A 23,873-nucleotide genomic window follows, 5' to 3' on the forward strand; every position below is an offset into this window, starting at 1 on the left:
AAAATAATAATAAAAATAATAACAATAATAATAACAATAATAATAATAATAATAATAATAATAATAATAATAATAATAATAATAGTTAGACTTCTTAGAGCAACACCTTCACTGCTTTTTTTTGTTTTTCTCTTACATAATGAGAGAAGAGGATGAAGAGGTAAGAGGATAAAGGAGAGAGATGAAAATGCATCTTCAGTAATTTGATTTTTTGTGGGGTCCCAAAAGTTTTTAAAAAGAAAAACAAATTTATTCTTATGCACGTGTTAGGCACACCATGAGCACGGAGCACCCATCTAGGCGAGTTAATAACCATTTTTTTTCTCTACATAACTTGATTTTTCTTTTTTCTTTTTTCTTTTTTCTCTTTTTCCTTCCCTCTCCATCTGTGGCCTGACAAAAACAATGAAAAAAAGTATCTGTTGAGAATGTGCTCTAACCACTTCCCCATATTCATTTATGAAAATGATTAGGAAGAATAAAATCCCTAAAAATCATATTCTTAAAAAATGTCTTCTTTAGAGGAATCAAACAATGAGAATAGTAAATCAAACTCCAAAAAAAATGTACTTATTATTACCAACTCTTTGAAAATTGTTCTTGCAGCTCACTTAGTTGTACTCAAGTTATAATTAATATAAGAGAATATTAGGGAATACATTTGTCATTTTATATAAATTTATTTACACAATAATCTAATAGTCAACCAAGATACTAAAAATGTCATTTTTGCTTTGATTTAACACTTTTAGTACAAGTTTACAATTAGTATTGTGAAAGCAGGTTGAAAGGGCGGGACACATTATTTGGCAGGACAAGCTTAGCCTGTTTTGAGAATTCTATTTAACGTATATTTGTATTGTTCTCCTATAATAAAATACCACCAATGTTATGTTTAAAATTAAAAAAATTGTTCTCCTACAATAAAATACCACCAATGTTATGTTTAAAATTAAAAAAATAAAAGGAATGTAGATTCAACAATGAGAGTTTCCAAAGTAGAAGAAATGACATACTAAAAGAATCAAGGCAACAAAGATTTTTCCAATTAATACATTATAAGCAGGGACATGTTCTTTCTCATTGCTGTGAAGAAGAAATCACAGGACACCATCAAAGGCCAAAGATGAAAAGCTTGTAGCATTTGGAAGCCGAATGTGAAAAAATTACAGCAAACTTCTGAACTCAAAACAAAACTCAACCATAATTTCTAACCTCACAGCATGAAGCTATTTTTCAGGTATTGAGAACACATCCCACCGCACTTTCTGTCACTAATCTATAGATCTGCAAGTACGACAAAAGAAGATGAGCAGAGCAGCCTTATGTGATGAGATAATAAGAAAAAACCCAGAAAATTAGGCAAGGATTTTACATTTACAAAGTTACAAAGATGGTGCTGCTTAGCACCCCCATTTTGGTTCATTCTGTCTTCCTATAATATAAGATCCCATCGTTATGGGTTAGGAGTTGTCGGTTGATCATCTTTATAGCCTTTGGTGAGCAAATCATAATTGATTGATGCAAGCTGGGAGAGATTCTGGCAGACAGGCAATAAAAATATCAAGAGATTACGTGCTTCAGAAAACTATGAGAAGAATGAAAACAAATATAACCAACCTGCAAGAGTTTGTACAAAAAATTTCTCGAAAACAAAAACAATGATCACTTTAGCCAAGTAGTCCTAGGTGAGCAGCTTAAAAATAATTGAGAACACTCAAAATTTGACAGCCAAAAATAAAAAATGTATAAAACAATTGAGGTATCAGCCTATAACTTAATTAGCCCAATATATAGCGCACAGAATTTCACAATATTAATCGCCCACAGTGCATCTCCATTGACAAGAAATCAGTTAAATACCATAAAAGTGATTATGCATTTAATGGCATTGAAATATGCATTACCTTGAAGGAGAAATTACTAAAAGAATATTTCATTGAAGAGCCTGACTCAAAGTCAGCAAGACCCCCATATTCATCAACCTGCTTGCCATTCCAACCAAATGAAGCACACTCAAGAAGTACACAAAATCTCTAAATAGAACCCAAATTCAAATACATCACAATGTCAACATACCAGTTCATCATGTCGATTACTTACGCAACTGCTGCTACCACTCACACTACCATTATCACTTGAATCCTCAAATTCACTGGCAGCATAGACATGTTCATCTGATGGGTTCCAGGAAAAGCGACTGGTGAAGTAACTTGTATCTAAGGCACTCTCTGATGAAGGCACAAAAGCAGCCTGGGAAAGAGAAACATTAATGCATCATGATTAATAGAAATGGTTATAAAAAAGATGACAAAAACAAAAAAAAGTAATTCAAGGTAAAGTTTGAAATAAATGGAAGTAGAACCTTCTGTCTGGCTAGTGTGTCCCAGTTAACATTCTGGAAAAAAGGATGCTCCTTCACCTACAACCGGTAAAAGGTCATTCTTTACTTCAATCTCATGATTTCTGCTAGGAATGAAGAACCAAAAAGTTAACAGGAATGAAATGGAAGAAAGAGGTTACCTCTGGTGCTCCATTGGCTCCAAGTCGTTGATTAGGATCTTCTGTCAGTAAGCTGCATGATAACGATGTCAGTGGCATTGGACATTTCGACATACTACTCCATACATCTTTCCTTGATAAGTGATTTATTCAGAAAAGAGGTAAGTTGTGCATGGAGCTTAGAAAATCCATAAGATTTATATAACACTATAACAGAACAAAAATCCTAGACTCTTGTTTACATACACAAAATGAAACAGAACTCTCAAACAAGTGAACTTCATCCATGCACAGGGCAGTTATCCCCAGAAAACCTTTTTTTTTTTAATCAATCCAAATAGCCCAAACCAGACTCAAGGGAACACAATACAGCTATACAGTGAGATATCAATCTGGAGCGCATATATGTGTTTTGTTTGTTTTTTCCTTGCAGGTTCTTTCTCTGTTTGATGCTTTGTTTGTTTGTCATTCCCATTTTGAAGCTCATGATCTACTTGATTTCTCTCTCTCTCTCTCTCTTAAAAAAAAAAAAAAAAAAAAAAAAAGAAACTTTTGTTTTGTGATTTCTTCAACTGTATTAACAAGGAGAGTCTCTTTAGTCATTTTAATAGGATTTTTACTTTTTACTTTTTCCTTTTTTGTTCTTTATTTGGTTCACACACATCAATATTGTAAAGAGAAGGATTTTGCCCCCGACTCTCACATTTTGCACTGTGGAGCTTGGAGTAGTCTCCTTGGCTTTATGCCCACCCTCTCTTATGTTATATCTTTTATTATTAATAATAACATTCAGTAAGGTGTGCCCAATCATTACCCCACGGTAGCCTTTGAAACAACAACAGAGAATTTAACTTGTTCATACATGTTTAGCCATATCAAGAACAAATTGAAAATATGCAAAGTAGCACAACTAAAGCAACTATTATACAGAAATGATGCAATTTAAAATCAACATGTGCAAGTATACATGCATGTTCAAGAATATGGAGTACAATGTTTCTAAATAAAGCATTTATAAACATCATTTTCTAATCTTCTAGTATCAAACTCTTGTTTGAGTAACATTCTTTCTAAATTCACAATATATATATATATATATATATATATATATATATATATATATATATATATATATATATATATATATATATATATATATATATAGGGAAGGGTTCAGGTGCGGGTATAGCTTCCCGTGCGGTTGTGCGGTTAGATCTCAATGAAAATTAAAAAAAAAAAAAAAAAACAAAAAAAACAAAAAAAAAAACAAAAAAAAACGTGTGTCTGGAAGAAAGAAGCATAAGCTAAAAATGGCGCACCTTAAGTGATAGAAACACGCACTTTAAGTGTTAGATCTTAAGCACAAACTCACGCACATTAAGTACAAAACCCACGCACATTAAGCACAACCCCACGCACATTAAGCACAAAACCCACGACTTTAAGTATTAACTCACAGACCTTAAGTTTCAACAACTACTGACATTAAGCACAAACTCACGCACATTAAGTACAAAACCCATGCACATTAAGCACAACCTCACGCACATTAAGCACAAAACCCACGCACTTTAAGTATTAACTCACACACCTTAAGTTTCAACAACTACTGACATTAATCACTACCCTCACACACATTAAGCACAAAACCTACGCACATTAAGCACAAACTCCACTCACATTAAGAACAAATCTCACGCACCTTAAGCACAAAAAGCTCACACTTTAAGTTTTAACAACTACTCACATTAAGCACAACCCCACGCACATTAAGCACAAAACTCACGCACCTTACGCACAAGACTCACGCATCTTACATACAAAACTCATGCACATTAATCACAGAACCGCTCACCTTAATTTTGACCTAGCTGCAAAAATTACAAAATTGCCACCGCGTTTTTTTTTTAAATCTTGATAATCCTGGACGTTATATATATAATTATATATATATATATATATATATATATATATATATATATATATATATATATATATAGGCTTCGGATCCCATGAGGTCACTTAGATGGGTGAGATAATGGGGCCTCATCTCATCCATTAAATCATAACATATCAAAGGGTGAGATTGAAAGAGATTTATTTTCCATCTATGGTAGTAGTCTATGCATAAGGGTGTATAAGTAATTGTAATATTAGAGCTATATATGGTTAGGAATAGATTGGAATATATTCCATGCTAAGGATCAACTAATTATGGTGTTGAATAATATATTTACGGTTATAAATTATTGTTGATAGAGTGTGAGTTGTATTTAAACATTTGTACTCAGCAGTGGGATATCTCCTCAACAATGAAGGTGCAACCGGAAAGAGGTATGTGCAACCTCAATAGAAGTGTGTTATGGGTTATGTTCTGTCTGTGCAGCCATTTAGTTAAGTCGGTGCGTTGAGTTAAGAACCCAACGCATAAGCCCAAAAACTAAACCGAACAAACGTCAAACCTACTAGAATCCAGTGTAAATTTTAAACCCAAAAAAAAAAAAAAAAAAAAAAAAAAAAAAAACACCCCTTGTAAACCCCAATCGCACAGACCATAACAAAAAACACCAAATAAATATATAAAATAACAACACACCAACAATTAATAAATCATAACATGTTACAATTAAAATACACATACCAAAATTGCTTTACGTAAAAAAAAAAAAAAAAAAAACAAAAACCAAGCTATAAAAATATGGTAAAAGTTTGCCTCAATTCTAGTTGACAGTCCAAATAAGAGATATTTGGCCTGAAAACTTGTCAACCTATTTGTGACCCAACGCACAAGCCGAACACATAAAATGCACACAGAAAAACTTCATAACACAACGCAAACTTCTGTTCATTAATTTTTAAATTGAATAACGGAATCAACATGCAACAAAAACCACAACCATACCGCTGATTGATCATACCCGTCATAACAAATAATTTAAGCCAAACGCACACACGGGAAAACAAATTGCACACACAGCATAACAAAGAATTGAAGCCAAATGCACACACGGGAAAACAAATTGCACACATCCAATACAATACCATAATTAAGTAGTGTACAAGCCCATAAAATCTGCTAATTAATTATTACACCCTAATTAAGACACTACCAAAAAGACAACAACACCCCCACATGCAAATAAATCACACGCACAAGGCATTATATTCAGCCAAATCTAATCCATCCAAAAACCCAAATAAACGCACCAGATCAAGCCTCACCACCTCGCCTGACAAAGGTAACCTCACCGGATCCAAAATCTATATATATATATATATATATATATATATATATATATATATATATATATATATATATATATATACGTACGCACACATACATACATACATACATAATCTGATTGCTGACACATACCTCTTACCTAAGAGAATATTTGCAAATCCATCTTCAATAAAGTAATTTCATCAACGCACCCATGCAATTATTGAAAAAAAAAATGCAAGTATACACTACGTGATAAAAGAAACTATAAGGATATTGATGCTGCTACACAATGCTAAGCAAAATTATAAACTTACCAATCAATTAGGTTCTGTGCTTCAGGGCTCATTTCATCAGGAACCCGGGGCCAGGGTATCTTACGATTGAGAATATTTTCAAAAATTTTCTAAAATAAAATTGGCAAGAAAAAGATAAAAATTCAGAATGTCCTCAAATCAGACAGAGAAGCAAAAAAAACTTCACATAAAATGGGACAAAGAAAGCATATAACTACAATGTATTTATAAATACATGCATGTCTAATCCAAGACCATTATAACCAGCAAAAATACTATACTATCTTTTTTAAAAAGCTTCACATGACTCAATGCTTGAGAAGATCATAGCACCAATAGATTTACATTATCTTTCCCCAGGACTCAAACCCTTAAAACCAAACAGCAATAGAGATATATATTAATTATATTTCCCCAGGACTCAAACCCTTGAAAAGACTGTAGACAAAAGTTTGTGTCAATGTGTGATAACAAAAGCATAGAGTGTCCTTTTGTAACAACCTAGACCATTGCAAGGAAGAATAAAATCTGAAGGAAGAATACTGAAAATGACAAAAAGAAGATACACAAATTTTTATTTTTTTTTAAATAGTAACCTGAGGATGTTCTGCATTAAATGGAGGAATGCCCACAATCATCTCAAAGAGAATAACACCCACAGACCACCAATCAGCTGTAAAACCTGATATAGAACAGTAGTATGAGTATGCGGAGGTGAATGCAAGCATGGTAAGATACAAATCAATAAATAACAAATGAGACTTTTCAAATATAATCATGAAACAGCCAAGATTTCATGACAACAGTAACTTTGTAATAATGGGATCCAAATTTTCTATACCATAAAACAATTGCTTCGACAAAGCCCTTCTCCACTCAAGATTTCAGATGTATATATTTCATAGATACAAATTCGAATAAGAATTTATAATAACAATCAAGCTCAGAACTGTAAGAGAAATACAGCCCAATATATGCATAAGATGATTAATGATCAGTTCAGAAATTGAATACTAATATGAGACAAGATAGAAGTTCCATCGATCTTTGTGGACCACTTGATAAGAAAAGAAGACACTAACCATGCCCTGTTCCTAGAAGGATCTCTGGTGCCAGATAGTCTGGTGTGCCTACAGCAGAACGTTTCTTACGCCTTTCATGCTGCAGATCAGATGCAGATAGAGATTCATCCTCATCCATCATGGATGTTCCACTGACAGCTGGACCAGACAGATCATCGGTACTATTTATAAGACCAACTTTTGAAAGCCCAAAATCTGTCAACTGTACAAAATTGCACCCATTAAAACTAGCTTGTCAGAGGGATAATCCCATATAGAATGGGCAGAACTAAGATTCATGTCATATAACAAGAAATCAATTCTCATTTAAATAGATGTCTAAGCACCATTTGTTCACAGGAGCCTCAGCACTCTAATAAAATTTGCATACAAGATGCATGTTCTTTTGAGTTTAACACACTAAACTAGAAAGATTATATTGATATCAAGGTTTTTCTCCCCAGAAAAAAAAAAAAAAAAAAAAAAAAAAAAAAAAAAAAAAAAAAAAAAAAAAAAACTAACTATACCTAAGGCCCATTCTAGGAAACAACAAAAAATACATCGCCACTAGGATAGTGTCAATAGTAAAGTAGAGAGCTCACACAAAAGATTAAAAAGCTACCTTGATATGTCCATCATGTGCAATTAACAAATTATCAGGTTTTAAGTCACGATGAACAACGCGCAAAGAATGCAAATATTCCAGAGCAAGCACCTGAAAACAACAGAAGCTCAACTTTATGATTCACCATAATATGTAAAATGTGTGTTAGTGTGTATCTGAATGTGATTTTGAATATCAGTGTATATTTGTGCTCATGTGCCTGTGTGAGTGGAGGAGGTTACAGAGCAGGTTTTGCTTGTCAGTGCAACTTACAACTTCAGCTATATAAACACGAGCCACATCTTCGTCAAGACAGCCTAGGTTTCTCAACAGTGAATACAGATCCCCGCCATTCAAATACTCCATTACAAGATACAAATTTTCACGGCAAGTAAACGAATAGAAGAAGCGAACCTAGAAAAAAGAATATTTAGTTGAATTTAAAATAATCATCATTCCAGTAAATAAAAATACTTCAGTTGATGTGCTCACCACAAAGGGATTACGAACTGATATTAAAATATCACGTTCTGCTAAAATACTCTCAACAGCATTCTTGCGTAACATATCTGCCTTCTTAAGAACCTATACAAGAACCTCATACATTACTATAAAAGAAATAAGCAGTTTGATATACAAGATATAAAGAGAAGCATATAATTAACAGATTTATTTGCCCTGAGAACAATTTCAACTCTAATCTTTAAATCTTGATACCAGAACATTTCACCGAAACTGATTTGTCATTATGGCAAGGATTAGCCCAACAAATGCAATCTCAGCCTCTTATATTTCACACTGACTTTAACCCTTCAACATCCTGCATGTACTTTCATTTAATTTTTTCCCCTTATCCTTCAATCAGATGAAGGCCTATGCAACAGTTAAGCACAAACAAGAAATATAAATATGGGCAGGCAAACATATGGAATGAGAATTGAGAAAGAAACAAAAGTCAGCATCAATTCATTGCAATGGAAATAGGTGAAAGGATTAGTGCATTTCCTCTTAAAAGAGATTCAAAATGTCATCTCATTTCAGTTATACTATGCTTTCCCAATAATTCTTACTATTTACGATCCTTAATTCTGTATGTTATGTTCCAATAATTTCCCTTTTAGCCCAAAGAGTTACTTGTGGCTGTCACAGAAAGGGAATTAACATAAAGGTTCAAGAGTATGAGGATGACATCCATGTGTGCAAGGCATTTAGTGCCAAAATGATCAGTGACCAGATAATGGCATTGCTACAAGAGAAAAAGATAATAGACTTAATTGCCAAACAGAAAAGATCAACAAGGGCATGCAAATAGCAAAACATTCTGTAGTACCTTAATCGCAAACAGATCCCCAGTGGTTCTCTTTTTTGCTAAAAAAACCCGGCCAAATGCCCCACGACTAATTGGTTTTATTATCTCAAAGTCATCTATAGATGTACGGTCTCTGTTAGAATGAACAGGGCTGGTTCTCAAGCTACGCACAACATCATCTTCCAAAGGAGCATCTTCATCAATGACTGTATTTGTTATATCAACTTTCTCATCATCAACTAGCTCGCATAGTTGTAAGTATTTCTCCCTAGATAGGAAAATAACCAAAATTAAAATCAAAACTATATCTTGAACAACCTATCTCAAAAGAAAATTTTTAAAATGATTTGTTCCATGTTTCTTTTGTTGTTAGACCACAGGAATGGCATGGTCAATTGCAAGAACTGAAGGTTCACTTACCGAATCAGCTTTTCTATTCGGGTTCCAAATGTCTCCACTGTAAGTGAATCTAGCTTCCTTCTATCAACGACAACTTTCAAGTCTTCAAGGCAAGAGATCAAATAATCCAATGAGTGATCATCCTCCATAGGCGTATTTGCTATGCATCGAGCAATATCAGCAAGTTCATTCATCTATAATGCCAAAGTAGATCTTAATACCATAAAACTTTCGAATATAACCTATGGAGTCCAAATTCCACAAAATGAAAACAAGAATCTTGAGGAAAGCACATTGTTAATGCTCCATATCCAATATTTCTCAAGCATTCCATACATATTGTTTACTCAATGAAGACTGAAGTACTCAACACAAGATCAAGTAGTGTCAATACCATTACAATTCAGAGTGAGCATAAAATGTATATAGTCATATATTTAAGTTGGAAATAAAGGGGTTGGCAGCAATAGTGTTGTTAGAAGTTACCAATAGTGATTAGTTAATGCATCACCATAAAGCAAAGGATAAAATAAGCAGCACTAAAGTCCTACCAACCTGAGGGAGATCTTCATGCTCAGAGTAACAACCTTTAGTGGACAATAACAAGTCTATCGGGCTGGTTCGTGGTGTGTGCAAAGGTGACCTTGGAGTCATACTACCCGCAGAAGATGTCATTCCTGGATCAGATTTGGGTCCAAAGCGAGTTTTAAATGACATAGAAGGCAATCCCCTGAGCTCATCCATAAAAGCAGAATTATCTGCTTCAGGAAAACAGTCAAGCATGTCCTCTGAGCCTCTGCGAGACCAATCACTAAGCTTTGGAGAGAGTACATCAGATTCTTCTGTTATGCTTGAGTTTGAAATTTTTGCACCATCTGGACTTCCAACAGCTGGCTGAAAGTCCTTCTGTGAAAATGATTCCATTAGCTTCTCAAGAGTCTCAGCAATCCTAACCAAACGTTCATTGACACTAAGACCATTTTGATCACAACGATCAGCAATTGCACAAATTCTAGAGTGCTCCTCCACATGCAAAGTGGGAACCTCCTCCTCACAAATGCGACAAATTATCGAACTCTCATCAGAAGTACTTGGTGGGTCTCCCCAGTAACCCCAAGAAACTTTATGCTGATCCTTAGAAGATACAGATAAATGTCCTTGAGAATCTCTACTAAAAGGGGGCTCTTGATGTTTAGCAGTAGCCAGATCTACATCTGGTGCAACTCTTCTGTTAACTAATGACTTTGAAGCCTCAAGGCTATCATGCTCCTTCGCCAGGGGAATTTCTTTAAGACTTTTCCCTGCAGGAGTAGGTAATTTCTTCCAGGAAGCCATGCGGTTCCGTTCACCAGGAGAATCCAGATTCTTCATAGACTCAGCTGGACGAGACTGAATAATCTCTGGCATTCCAGATTGATCTTTCTTCCAATCTAAGCCATGCTGTTCCTGACTGTAAGATTTTCTTGTAGGAGGTCCCTTGGGGGCCTTTACAGCACTGGCTGACTTCCCATCCCTTCTGAGACCTCCAGAAACATGTTTATCAGTGGGCTGTAATGATTGACGGAGTAGCGAAATCGGTTCATCCTCAGCAAAACCACTTTCCTTGTGGAACTGAAGCAAGCGCGTACATCTTGTGAGTATAAAGAGCATTCGTGTATGAAGTTGCTTCAGCATGCCCGTGTGAAGTTCCTGCCGCCTATCATCTAACTCCTGAACAATTCCTTCACATTGAAGCCAGAATTCACCAGGTGATGTCATTGCACAACTCCGAGCCAAAATCAGCAAGTCTTCAATAGTTTCCTGCCACTCAGGGTGAGCCTCTGCATTCTTTTCCAAAATTCCAACCAAATCTGCTGCAAAGATATGAAGATCAGAATCCACTTCCTCCTTGGCTTTATCAAACTTTGTCCTTATCATAGTCAAAACCTCCTGTGTTGAAATTTAGAAAAAATGGTGAAATGAACATTAAAATGCTAAAAATCTACCAACTTCAAGGATCAGAAGAGAAGTTTACCTACCTCCAAGTTATTTAAGCCTCGAGGCTTCCAAAGTGGAAATGGGCGTACACCTTTAGAATTCAACTCATGGGAAAAGCTTTTGATATCAACAGGATGCCTTTTCCTAGGTGCACTAGTCACACGGAGTATAGCTTGAAAGCGTGGAGATTCAGACTCCTTTGGATTATCACAATCATAAGATGTCTATAAGATTGATTCGTTAGAAAGTGAGATTCAAGTGTTGCAACAAGTATTTGAAATCTTGGAAGTGACTGTTGATACATAGCACAAAACAACCCTTTTACCTTCAAATCTGGAGTACAAGCATCCAAAGTCTGCTGACCACCTGAATGGCTCCAAGAAGAATTGAAACGACCTATCAAACATTTATAAACATAAAAATAATGAGGTTGGTACAAATATTGTACAAACTTCAAAAAATATGAGAACAGAACTACTCAGAAGTTCACTAACAGCTATTCCAATTTATTGTCCTAAAGGTTAAATTGAAAATAATAATAATAATAACAATAATAATAATAATAATAATAATACACATACAAATTCCATTTTATTTGTATATACCTTGAGAGGCCAAGATTAAAACTAAGCTTGAAAGTGTCCAGTACCAACAAAGGTCCAACATTTACAAACTGATAATAGTTATCAGCAAACTAAAACAAGCTCCACCAAAAGGGAAACAAACTATTAGGAAAATACAGTTAAAACTAAAGCTACTCGAAATTAAGAAAGTTGCATTTAGTACAAAGAACAAGGACCTCAAGAAATCCAACCTCCCCAGTTCTAACTATATAATAATGAAGAAAAAGAAGCTGAAGTTTGTAATGCATTGTTTTGTCCCGGTGGAGAACATTCCATAATTTTATTTATTTTTTTGTTAAGTGGAAGCATAAGTATGTCCATGAGAACATAAAGGTTTTATGTGAAATTTGACAACTGTGCTATAGAAGAAGGATCAAAACTGCATTTAGCCCAACAGTATCATTTATCAAACTCTTTCGACATACATAGATTTAGCCAAACAGTACTATTTATCAAATTCTTTTGACATAAGAATAGATTAAGCATTAATTTTTTTTAAGAGGAAAAACTAACAATAGTAAAGAAAATAGATCATCTAGGGTTTGTTTAGTTACGGAAAATGTTTTCTGTTTTCCTTTTCCAATTTTCCAAAACTTTTCAACTTTTTATTTTTCCATTGGAAAACTCAAATTATATTCACATTCAACTATTTTCTGATTTATAGAATGCAAAATTATTTGAAAACCAATTGTTTACTTCTTTATACCAATGAACCCGGCAAGTGACAATGATATCAAGTAGTGGTGGGGATGAGAGTAGATAAATAGCAACGATGGAAGTAAGCAATAATAGTAATGGATGTGGTGATGTAGGATGGGGTGGGTACTAGGTAGGCAGTGATGGTGGGGTTTAAGTAGAAACAGGTTTAGTGATGGATGAAATTAAGTGGTGATAGTAATGGAAGTAGTGGTGGTGGTGGGTATCTATGTAATGGGGGTTATGTAGGTAGGTAGGGTAGAGTTTGTTGGTAATAGAGATGGTGATTATAAATGAAGTTATTTATATTTGGAAATTTTGAAAAACACTAAGAAAAAGTTCAAATTCCTTTTTAAGTTGGAAAGTTCCACTTTCCATTTTTTTCTAATTTGAAAAATAATTAAAATTATGTTTTCCATTTGTACAAAAATTGGAGGGCTCTCTCCAGTTAAACAGGCTGAAAGCAATGTTCTAGACCCTCTGATAACTTGTAGTATCCCAAAAATCAACTAACTGCCAAAATAATATTAAATCATAATATTTTTTGAGACACATTGACCTAGACCATATCTTAAAACAAATATAGTAGTGCCAAAATTACGTTTACAGGTTAAAGATGATTTTTTTTTTTTTTTGAAATGTTAGACGACTTAAATTAAATTGGTTTCCAGGTTGCTCAAATGTGATTTTTAACGTTTGTAATGCTATTAGCCTTATCATCACTAGGAAAATTTACATTTAATAATTTAATAACCATTATCATGATAAAAATAAAAAATAACAGGAGTTATCACACAACTCCCTTTCCTTAGTTGAATTTTTTATCGACTAAAACTTGTATAGATTTTGGGAGCTAGGGCTTTATTTTTTGTCCCATGTACCATCTAATGAAACTTTTAATTGTCAAAAATAATAAAAACAAATACAAAAGATCCCAAACACATATACAGGATCATGCGCATCTCATTTTATTTGTGGAATAAAATTTGGCAAAATCTCATTTTGTGAACTGCATTGTCAAACTGGAACTTGAACAACAAATGTATTACTAAGAAGTAGGAAGACTTTTTCTAAAGGTATATGGAGTATCAAACTAATCAAAGGCAAAAAAAAAAAAACATTTGTTTATGCTAGTGGTCTCAGACTATAAAGTATTTCTTGTAGTATAGTATGATTAGTATCTAATCCAAGCTGTCAACCTATATGTCTGAGAAGCAGAAGCTATACCCATAACCCATCTCTAGTATATCTTTCAGTCTAATCACTGGGATTAATTCAGTAACATACATATATTGCAACCACAGGGACGTTTGCCACTCATTACACATATAAGTTCACTATGAATACTCATTATTCTGCAAGTTATTAAATTCCAAATTCTTAGAGTTTCATAAGCAAATAACTGAACTCTAAAAAAAAAAAAACGTATAAGTATTTGCAATGGTGGGTGTCATCAAGCCATACCTGCTGCTCCAGAAGAAGGTTCACCAATCTGCAGTCTAGATGGACCGGGGACATGAGGGCTCTGGTCCCTTGAAGGTAAGCTCTCAGTTGACATACTATCTGAATTGCTCCCATTATCCACCCAACCATTATTTTCCACCGCCTTCCTCTCCTCCTTCCCAGCGCTCGTCTTTCCCAACTGCCGATCACCTCTGCTAGCACTTCCGCCGCCAGGCTTAGACAAATTACTAGCACCCAAAGCACACCCCTTCTCTCGACTCCCATAACCGAAGAAGCTCTCCTGCGGCAACGGCCCCGATCGCGTCTTAATCTTATGCAACCCCAACGAAGACGCCAAAATTGGTGACACCGACAGCGAAGTAGGCCCAACTTCCTTGACCTCCGATTTCTTCGGCTTTGAAGAACCCAACCCACCTGGACTGGCTTTCGCAAACGAATTAGGACTACGCACTGGGATATCCTTTCCTTTACCGTCCTTCTTCCTATCCTTGAAGCTAGCAGCAAAGCTAGAAATCGAAGTCGGAGTGCTGGGGGAGTTGTCCTTGGAAGCAGAACCGGCCTTGGCCTTCTTCTTATCGGCTCGGATCGGGGAATTCGACCCGACCGAACGCGGACTATTGGAGGATCCATCCGTGCTGGAAGCATCATACTTCTTAGAAGAGAAAAATCGACCCTTGAACACCATTTTTCCGGTCGATGGGTCCGCTAGGGTTTTGAAACACAGTCCGCTAAGCTCCTCAGCTTGAGAGCTATAAGCATGGCGGAGATGATGGTGGTGGACTGGAGCAGACTGTACGGTTTTACGAGAGAGAAGTGGGGCTGAAATGAACGGAACCAAGAAAAGACTGCAACTATTTTGGACTTTCTTTTTTTGAATATTGTGGATGAGCGTTGAGCAGAATGTACGGACATTATTTCCGCTTTTAAAAAGTAAATTTTTTTTTTTCTTGGTGTGTTTGAAAATTAAAAAAAAAAATGAATTTTGAAAATTGTTTTTAGAAAATGAGTTATTTTTTAAAAAATATTTATGTTTCACGTGTTTGATTGCATCTTAAAAAATTGTTTCGGTGAATTTGGTTCTTTTTTTTTTTGAAAAATGAGTACAATTATATAATTAAACATTTTAATTGTTTAGTTTAGAATATAATAACATTTATAACAATAACAATAATATAAATGGTGGTAGTGGGGTAGTGTCGTGGTGATGATGTGGTGGTGGTGGCGGCGGTGGTAGTGGTAGTGGTGATAGTGGTGGTGTTATTTATAATAATAATAATAATAATAATAATAATAAAATGGTGGTGGTATGGTGGTAGTGGTGGGGGTGATGGTGGCAGCGGTGGCGGTGGTAATGGTGGTGTAGTGGCGGTGCGGTGTTGGTGTGAAAATTGAAAAATGACTTCCCAAAAAAACAAAAGATGTCATTTTCCAAGAAAATGGGGGTATTTTCCTTTGATCAAACACTCATTTTTCTTTGACTCACATTTTTACTCTTTACCAAACACGAAAAATCATACATAAATCATTTCCAGGTTTCCAATTAAAGGATCCCATAATTTTATATTTTTAATTTTTAATTGAGTTAATTTTAAGGATGATCTCTTGATTATTGACATTTATCAATTTTTATTTTTTTACTTTAAATTAGATTAAATTATAAATGATCTCTTGACTATTGACATTTACCTATTTTCATCATCATTTTCAATTTGACAATAAATGCCTATTGATTTTGTTTCAAATTTAATCATGCATTAAACATCAATTTAGTAAATATTAAATTTAAAAGATAATTTAAAATTTGATTATTCACATTGCCACTAATAATGATAAGAGTTAATAACTGATTTGGTCTCTTGACTATAGCGAAATTACTGATTTGATCATCGACTATCAACTTTACCAAATTAAGTCCCCAACTATAAAAATCTTACTCAACTATAAAAATTCCATCCATAAGCCATTAAATTTAAAGACAAAAAAATAATTTCAATATGCTTGCCGGCTAAGTCCGCCTTCTTCGTCGGCAGTGGCTAAGCGATGATTTCCTCTACATTTGTGGAACCATTTCATTTGAATAATACTCTCAAAGCCTTGGCATACAAAAATAATGACATATTGCATACCCAGCACAGAAGATAATCATGAAACATTGCATGTCTTTCCTGTTTCGATGCTCTCAAAATTATAACATCCTTGTGAAAGGGACTTCAGAAATTGTTTTGTGTTCAGTTCTATAAGTGAGTGAAATTATCACATGAATTCATGAGAGACCCATCAATTTCTTTAGAAGCAAATGGTGCATGATAATGATATTATTCAGGCATGATTTGTAGATATATAACAAATATTTACACAGGAATCATGGGTCTTTGCAAACCAACAATCATCATTTTCAATATGAATTGAAGTTTATGGGAATATGACCACACAGCATTGTAGAAAGGAAGAGAAAAGAAAGTGTTGGCGACAACAAGAAAAAGAGAAGGGAAATATGAAGACTAAAGGAAGACAGACGACTGTTCCCTCCCACCATCGTAGCCACCGTAGCCATCACTCTCTACATCTTGCTTCTTCATAAACTTAAGCTTGAAGTTGGTGAGGATATCACGGCTCCACCTAGTATGCTCCTTCGCTGTAACCGCCAAAATTTCGTCCACCACTTCTCGCACAACTCTCCTACCCTTAGGCGCTCACTACTGAAAATTATGGAATTTCCGACCACCTGAAAGTGATCTTAAATCAAGTTGAAACCAAAAAGTTGTCGGAAATAGCAACAAAGGATTTTCCGGATACTAAAAGTGATCGAAACAAGGCTTTCGACTTGATTTAAAATCACTTTCAGGTGGTCGGAAATTCCATGATTACCAGTAGTGGCTGCTGGCGAAGAAGGTGGACTTAGTCGAAGTATTCGGAGTTCTTCGAGAAGCCTCGATGAATAAACTTGTTGTTGACTTACGGATTTCCATTATCTCTGTAATATTCTTCTTCACAAATTCTATCACAAAATGCTCATTTCTACTCCAAATTCCATGAAACCAAATTCTAAACGTGCGTCGTGACGGTCCGGAGCGTCCGAGGCTCAAAGGCCCGCGAACCCCGGTCCGAAACGACACGCAGCTGAGCCACAAGGGCCCGGCCACTGCACAGCTTCTGCTTAGCGGGGCTTGAGGAGCCCCGTTGCCTGGAGTCACCAAGCGGCGGCCTAGGGCCACGGCTCTTGCCTAGAGTCGTGCCAAGGGCCGCTCCTCCACGGCCTTAGCCAACGACTCCCTCATAGGGCCGTTGGCTAGTCTCACCTCTCATTTGGTGCACACTGTGTACACTAGTGAGCTTTTTCTTCACATGTAAGACATTTTCAGGCAGATAATCACTCCCAAAACATCAACAACACATCTAAGCTCAGCAATAGCACATTCTACTAGCTCAAACACACATTATTCAGCATTTCAACTCATTTCTAAGCACAAACGATGACTTCACAGAGTCAAAAATAGATTTGGGAGTCCATATATGGGGTTATACACTTTATAGATCAAAAGTTCTTAAGTTAAACCTTTCTAGGGATACATAGTATTTCCCAAAATATAAGATGCTAAAAACGGAGTAGTTTTAGGGAAATGATAGCATAAGCTTTAAATATCTTTATGATCAAATATATACCTTATACATAGTTACATATGTACATATTCCCAAAATCAAGTATAACATTTCCCAAAACATATATGCTCATATATATAATTCTAGAAATATAGCTTTCTTGGCAAATCATAGCTTTTGTTAGTTTAATCCCTTCTCAAACATATTTATGATTTTCTATGAAAATACTTTTAAATATAAATAATCCTTCAAGCCCAAATAATATCTTATGTAATCTAAAATAATATCTCAAAGATTAAAATTGCTCAATTGGAAGAAATTCTAGTTATTAATCAAAAAGGTTAGGTGTTCAAATCTCATTTTAAACAATTTTATCAAAGCATAGCACATCAAACTAAAGCTAAAACAAAAATTTACTAGTTGTGGGAATTGACCCCAGGCTTACCATCTAACAAACTATTACTCGTACTAATGGACTATCATAAACCATGGTGACAAATCTTGTCTAGATCGATTACTATCGTCCGTGAACTCCCATAACCATTTTCTGCTACTGCCTTCCTATCATCACTTCAACAAATAATCAATTCTCCAAAATCACATAGCAAGATAACAACAAATAACATATATTTCATCACTTTAAACACTCAATACATATGTGTATACCCACTTGAACAAATAAATCACATATTTTAGGGCAAAAGACTAGATTTGGGAATTCATGGGTTATACCTTGAGCATCCTTGTTCTAGCCAAAACCATTTCTAAGCTCTTCTTCTTCACCCTTCATTTTCCTTCTCCAAATCAAAACATAGCAACAACGTCACCATTTCCACTCACAAGCACACAAACAAACCCACATAAATACATCATCTTAACAACTTAAACGAGAGAATGGAATGGAGGAAGAGAGGAGGAAGCTTACCCAAATCTTGGTCTAAGGCTTGGAGAAAAGGAGCTTTCAAGGTGAAGAAGATGAAGATGGTAGAGAGGTGGAGAGAGAGACACGAGAGAGATGAGAGTGCTGCAGATTTCTTTTAAATGAATAGTGAAACAAGGGAAAAGCTAACTCTTATACTTAGGGTTTGGGGGTAAAAATGTAAAGATACAATTTTAGGGTTCACCTTGTATCATGGACCAAGGTCTAGAAGATGATGTTAAAATAGTTTTGGGGTCAAAATAGATTTTCCCAAAAATACTTTCTAGACAACCACTTAGTTTAGGTTTCTCAGATTTTTTTTTTCCAGTTTCACTCAGATTGACTTCCGGATCAAAAATGAGGTACGCAATGTACCCGAGAATTTAGGATTTTTGAAACAGAATATTTCTAGTGTTGAATTTATTCAAAAGTGGCTCAAAATAATTTATTCAAACACCGATTTCATCGCAAAAATTTTTATGGAGTGAAAAATGGCTATTTGGAATTTCTTAAAACCGAAATTAGAAAATTAAATTTTGGGTTGTCACACTAGCTGGTGAGAAAACTAGGAACTCTATGTAACACCCCCGTTTTTCATACATATGAGCCTAGTATAATTCATACATTTAAGAGGCTTAAGCAACAGAATAAACAAAAGGATTCTATTAACTACTAACAGAATCTAGAATCTATAAACTACAAGGCTAAACTACTAGATCCCAATTTCCAAAATATCATACAATAAAGATTGGGTAGGCCCATATTTCTATTCATCAAATAACCCACATCTCAACAAGAGATTAACTCAGAGAATCCTTAATCATTCTATGATACAAAGCAAGCTAAGGGTTAACAAAAACTACATACTAGGAACTAGAAATAAAAGATACTATCTATCTAGTTCCTCAAGGCGCGTTCTTAACAAACATTACTCCAAACCTAAAATGGGTTATCAAGAAAACATACGAAAAGAACTCGTTAGCATATAATTCTAAGTATAAATCACTCAACCCTGTAACATAAGTATAGATATAGGTTTGGAAAAATATGTAGTTTTATCATTCACATTTAGCATATACCACATAGGATCATGGAAGGCAAGTCAAGTAGATATAGAGTATAGATATAGATAGGTTCACATATATACATATATACATGTGGACAACTGTAAATAGTTCTTATTTCTCTCCTAGGCGGCCGTTCGCACGAGAGCGTGCCCCTATATATATGTATGTATGTATGTATGTATGGATGGATGGATGGATGTATGTATGTATGTATGTATGTATGTATGTATAGATGTATGTATGTATGTATGTATAAAACCATTCAGTTATTTTTCGGTTCGATTTGGTTTTTTAACTGAACTGAACCGATACCATTTGGTTTATAAAATATATAACCAATTGGTTTTTAATAATAAACCAAAGCCTAACTGTTCGATTCGGTTTTGGTTTGGTTCGGCTCGGTTCGGATAACGCGAACCGAAATGTTCACCCCTAGTGAGCACTTCTCCGGATGATGCGATGGTGAACTAAGTTTTGCCTTTCCTTGCCATGTTTTGCATTTCTTGCTCTACTCTATTTGTTTCAATGTCGCTCATAAACTGGAACTGCCAAGGGGCAGCGTCTAAGGGGTTCCTTAGAGCTGCTAAACATGTGATCAAGAAATGCAACCCTTCGCTCTTTTGTTTGCTCGAACCGAAAATTTTTGGGACTCAAGTGGGCATGGTGTGTCGCAAGCTAACCTTTGATCAGTGGGTTAGAATTGAAGCTACTGGGTTTAGTGGTGGTATTTGGATCATGTAGATGGACTGCTGGGCAATTGAGATTCTCTACACACCTGACACACCCCCATTTCAGGCTGCTTAAGGTGTGTGATGATAGGAAAATGTAATGGTATCTTGCCTGTGTATATGGCAGTCATTCCCCTCATCTTAAAAATAAATTATGGGAGGAGCTTGGAAATCAACAAAGGGGTATTGAAGGACATTGGTTGGCTACAGGATATTTCAACTCAATTTCTTGCATGGAGGAAGTGAGCGACCCAACGAACTCCTCTAAAAATAGATACAATAGGTTTAATAGGTGGTTTGAAAAGGAGGGCTTGGTGGGTCTAGGATTCTCTAGTATGAAGTTTAGCTGAACTAGGGGCAACAACATTGAAACCTTTAGAGGGGCTCATACGGATAAAGCAGTTTGCTTGACGAATTAGCTTGATCTTCTATCAGGTACGCATGTTCAACATTTGTCGTCATTCTAATCATTTGATTTTATTTGTCAGGTTGGAACGTATTAACAGGAAGAAGACCATAAGACGGTTCATTTTTAATGTTGCATGAACAATAAATGAAAGTTTCAATGAGGTGGTTAGTAGGAAGTGGGATCTTGAAGCCGATTTGCAAACAAATTTGCATAAGACAACAACAAAATTAATTGATCGAGGAGAAAGAAAGATACTAGTTGAGGCCCACTTGGAGGGTATTAAAAAAGCTCTTAGTATAATTAGAAGCAAGGGATTGATTAAACTCGAAGCCAAACTTAGAGAGGAGCTGGACGACATTTTGCTTGAAGAAGAGCTTTACTAGTTTCAAATGTCGAGAGAACATTGGATTTCATCAGGCGACCATAACATATCCTTTTACCAAACTACGACTAAGATTAATAGGCTAAGGAGCTTGTGCTCAAGCCTTGAAATGGAGGGTGATCAGGTGACGGATGAGGAGCAGATGAAAAGGATGGTGAGGGATTTTTAATTTATGTGAGGCTGTTCTCCGAGGAACAACGGGTAGTCCACAATAAATGGTCTGTCAATTCATTCCCAAAGATTAACATGAAAATTTGGAGAGAAGTATACGCATTAACTTTCTTCGGGTTGGGCTCGATTCCTCGCCTAGTCACCATGTATCCTAAGAATTTCCCTCCCCTTACTGCAAATGCACATTTGCTAGGGTTCAAACTTAGGTTATACTTTCTCATGATACGAAAGCAGTTGGCAAGGTCCTTTACATGATCATCTTCTTCCTTATTCTTAAGGAGAATATCGTCCACATAGGCGACCATAAACTTGTCGATTAGGCTCTTAAACAACCTGGCTACCATACGCGTATAAGTGGCCCCTGAGTTTTTCAAACCAAAGGGCATCACTCTATAGCAGTACACTCTGTCCGACGTGATGAAAACAGTTTTCTCTTCATCCGCCTCATGCATAAAGATTTGATAATATATAGCCTCGGAAGGCATCCATGAAACTCAGCAAAGCGTATCCGGCTATTTCATCGACTAGTTAGTCAATCTGGGGAAGCGGGAACGCATCTTTCAGGCGAGCTTTGTTCAAATCCGTATGATCCACACACATCCTCCACTCTAGCGGCTTGGGCACCAACACCACGTTGGCTAGCTAGCTGGGTACTTTACTTCTCGGATATGACCGAGTGCCAATAATATGTCTATCTCCTTCTTCACAAAGTCTCTTCAGTCATTTGAAAGGTAACGCCTCTTCTAAGCGACTGGCTTGAGCACGGGGTCGACTGACAGGCGATGAGTAATGATTAACCGATCTACCCCCGACATATTCTCTGGCCCCCATGCAAAGATCTCATTGTAGTTCCTCAACACTTGGATGACTTCTTGCTTAATTATCTCCGTAAATCCCACTCTAATTTTCACCTTCTTTTCCGGGCAGTCGGGATATAAGGCGATCTCCTCCAACTCGACTGTCAGCATTGGGCGCTCAATAACCCGCTCGTCCACTTGGTGAGTGATGGTGTTGATCCGCAAGTCCTTTTGTCCCACCTTAAGACAGGCTTGGAAGTAAAAATTCCTAGCCATTTTCGAATCACATCGCACTACTCTGACGCCAGTCGGTGTGCGGAATTTCATACATAGATGTTTAATAGAGATCAAAGCACCCAGATCCTCCAGGCCTAGTCGATCGAGGATCACATTATGCACGCACTCCAGATCGACTACCACAAACTCCACCTCAAGTTTTCTCACATGGGGCCAAGTGCCCAACGACCAGCAACGAGGTGCACCCCTCTACGTCGATTGAGTCTCTAGTGAACCTAGCCAAGGGAGTCTTGACCAGTCGTAGTTGGCCCATAGGCAGCCCTAATTTTTTGTATGAGTCAAAGTAGAGCACATTCACACTGAATCCCATATCAACCAGGACCCGTTTGATCATAGTTCCTTGTATATCCATTGCGATGACCATAGCATCGCGATGTGGGGTCGGACCCCTAGGTAGGTCATTGTCCGTAAAGGCATTTGGCTCTCGACAAGGAATCTTGCAGTCTGACTCCCGCAAGGCAATCACCCCAACGAAAAGCTGTCTGGCCTAAGCTTTTCGAGCGCCTACGATGTCTCCACCCTCCGGACCGCCAACTATCATGTTAATGACCGACTTATAAATCCAGTTCTTCTTGCTCTCCTCTTCTCGGGCTGGCTTCTTTCCCTTATCTACCGCCTTGCCAGCTGGTCTAGGCGTGACCTCATTGTGACAAGGTAGTCCTGGTCGACACCATGGGTTATCAGGCACTGGTCGATCGCACTGAATAATTGCCTAAATATCATTTCTGAGTGCCTCACACTCCTCAATCGTTTGGGTGTTTGTGCGGTGGTACCGACAATAAGGAGTTGCATTTGGATCTATGGCTTGCAGATTATCTCTGGGTCTGACTAGGGGCGGCAGTGGTAGCTGGTCGCGAATCTCATGGACAGGCTGCACGGGTGGCCTATAAACATGGCACCCAGTCGATCCTATATTCGACGGGTGTCTGTACATGCACCACTGGCTCACTCCGGCCGGTTATTACGGGAGTTGTCCGGGCGGGGGTTGCTTATTCGCTAAGGAGCATTCCTGTTTCCTCTTCTTTTTGACTGCCTCCTCAGTGTCGGCAAGCTGATTAGCCATCTGAATGGCTTGGGCGCAGGTTTGAGGATTCTCATCACGCAGCTTGCTATATTGTCCGGTTGGCTCGCAAGGACGCAATGGAAAGAGTCAAAGTTGTCATGTCATCCAAACCCTCGACTGCCTGGATCTCTTTCTGCAATAGCGCTATGTACTTGCGCAGGCTCTCTCTCTCTCTCATCTTGACTCACCCAGACTAAGTCTGAAAGGTACTTTTCGGGTTTCATACTGCTAGCAAAATGTGTTAGAAATCGATCAGCCAGGGCCTCAAAACTCGTGACCGAGTCTA

At 36.6% G+C, this 23,873-nt stretch overlaps 1 protein-coding gene across 5 annotated transcripts; it reads right to left on the reverse strand.

The window, feature by feature from the left end:
- Nucleotides 1-929: 929 nt before the first annotated feature.
- On the reverse strand, nucleotides 930-23,704 carry LOC109190200 (probable serine/threonine protein kinase IREH1). Of its 5 annotated transcripts, XM_019340651.1 has the most exons (20): nucleotides 23,699-23,704; nucleotides 19,456-19,461; nucleotides 14,155-14,332; nucleotides 11,697-11,767; nucleotides 11,413-11,595; nucleotides 9,950-11,323; nucleotides 9,416-9,588; nucleotides 9,017-9,263; nucleotides 8,179-8,271; nucleotides 7,960-8,100; nucleotides 7,705-7,797; nucleotides 7,104-7,305; nucleotides 6,618-6,703; nucleotides 6,043-6,131; nucleotides 2,524-2,575; nucleotides 2,366-2,422; nucleotides 2,080-2,253; nucleotides 1,908-1,985; nucleotides 1,376-1,540; nucleotides 930-1,287 (listed from the first exon to the last, which is right to left on the reverse strand). In XM_019340651.1, the coding sequence occupies exons 2-19, from the start codon at nucleotides 19,459-19,461 to the stop codon at nucleotides 1,457-1,459; spliced, it is 3,381 nt and encodes a 1,126-aa protein (XP_019196196.1). In that variant the 5' UTR covers nucleotides 23,699-23,704; the 3' UTR covers nucleotides 930-1,287; nucleotides 1,376-1,456. The 5 variants fall into 5 exon arrangements, with proteins under 5 accessions (XP_019196196.1, XP_019196195.1, XP_019196193.1 ...); XM_019340650.1 differs by lacking the exons at nucleotides 19,456-19,461; nucleotides 23,699-23,704 and having other exon boundaries at nucleotides 11,413-11,568; nucleotides 14,155-15,026; XM_019340648.1 differs by lacking the exons at nucleotides 19,456-19,461; nucleotides 23,699-23,704 and having other exon boundaries at nucleotides 14,155-15,026.
- Between the last annotated feature and the right edge of the window lie 169 nt (nucleotides 23,705-23,873).

This window comes from Ipomoea nil, unplaced genomic scaffold (genome assembly GCF_001879475.1).
Source record: "Ipomoea nil cultivar Tokyo-kokei standard unplaced genomic scaffold, Asagao_1.1 scaffold1574, whole genome shotgun sequence".
NCBI lineage: Eukaryota > Viridiplantae > Streptophyta > Magnoliopsida > Solanales > Convolvulaceae > Ipomoea > Ipomoea nil.

What these genes read in the sequence shown, in the direction of transcription:
- LOC109190200 (XM_019340648.1), bottom strand. Translation starts at nt 14,839, where the DNA reads ATGGTGTTCAAGGGTCGATTTTTCTCTTCTAAGAAGTATGATGCTTCC. An exon ending in GAGGCTTAAATAACTTGGAG is followed by an intron (nt 11,324 to 11,412) that starts GTAGGTAAACTT and finishes ATTTCAACACAG; the next exon opens with GAGGTTTTGACTATGATAAG. An exon ending in GCACAGAACCTAATTGATTG is followed by an intron (nt 2,576 to 6,042) that starts GTAAGTTTATAA and finishes GTTATCATGCAG; the next exon opens with CTTACTGACAGAAGATCCTA.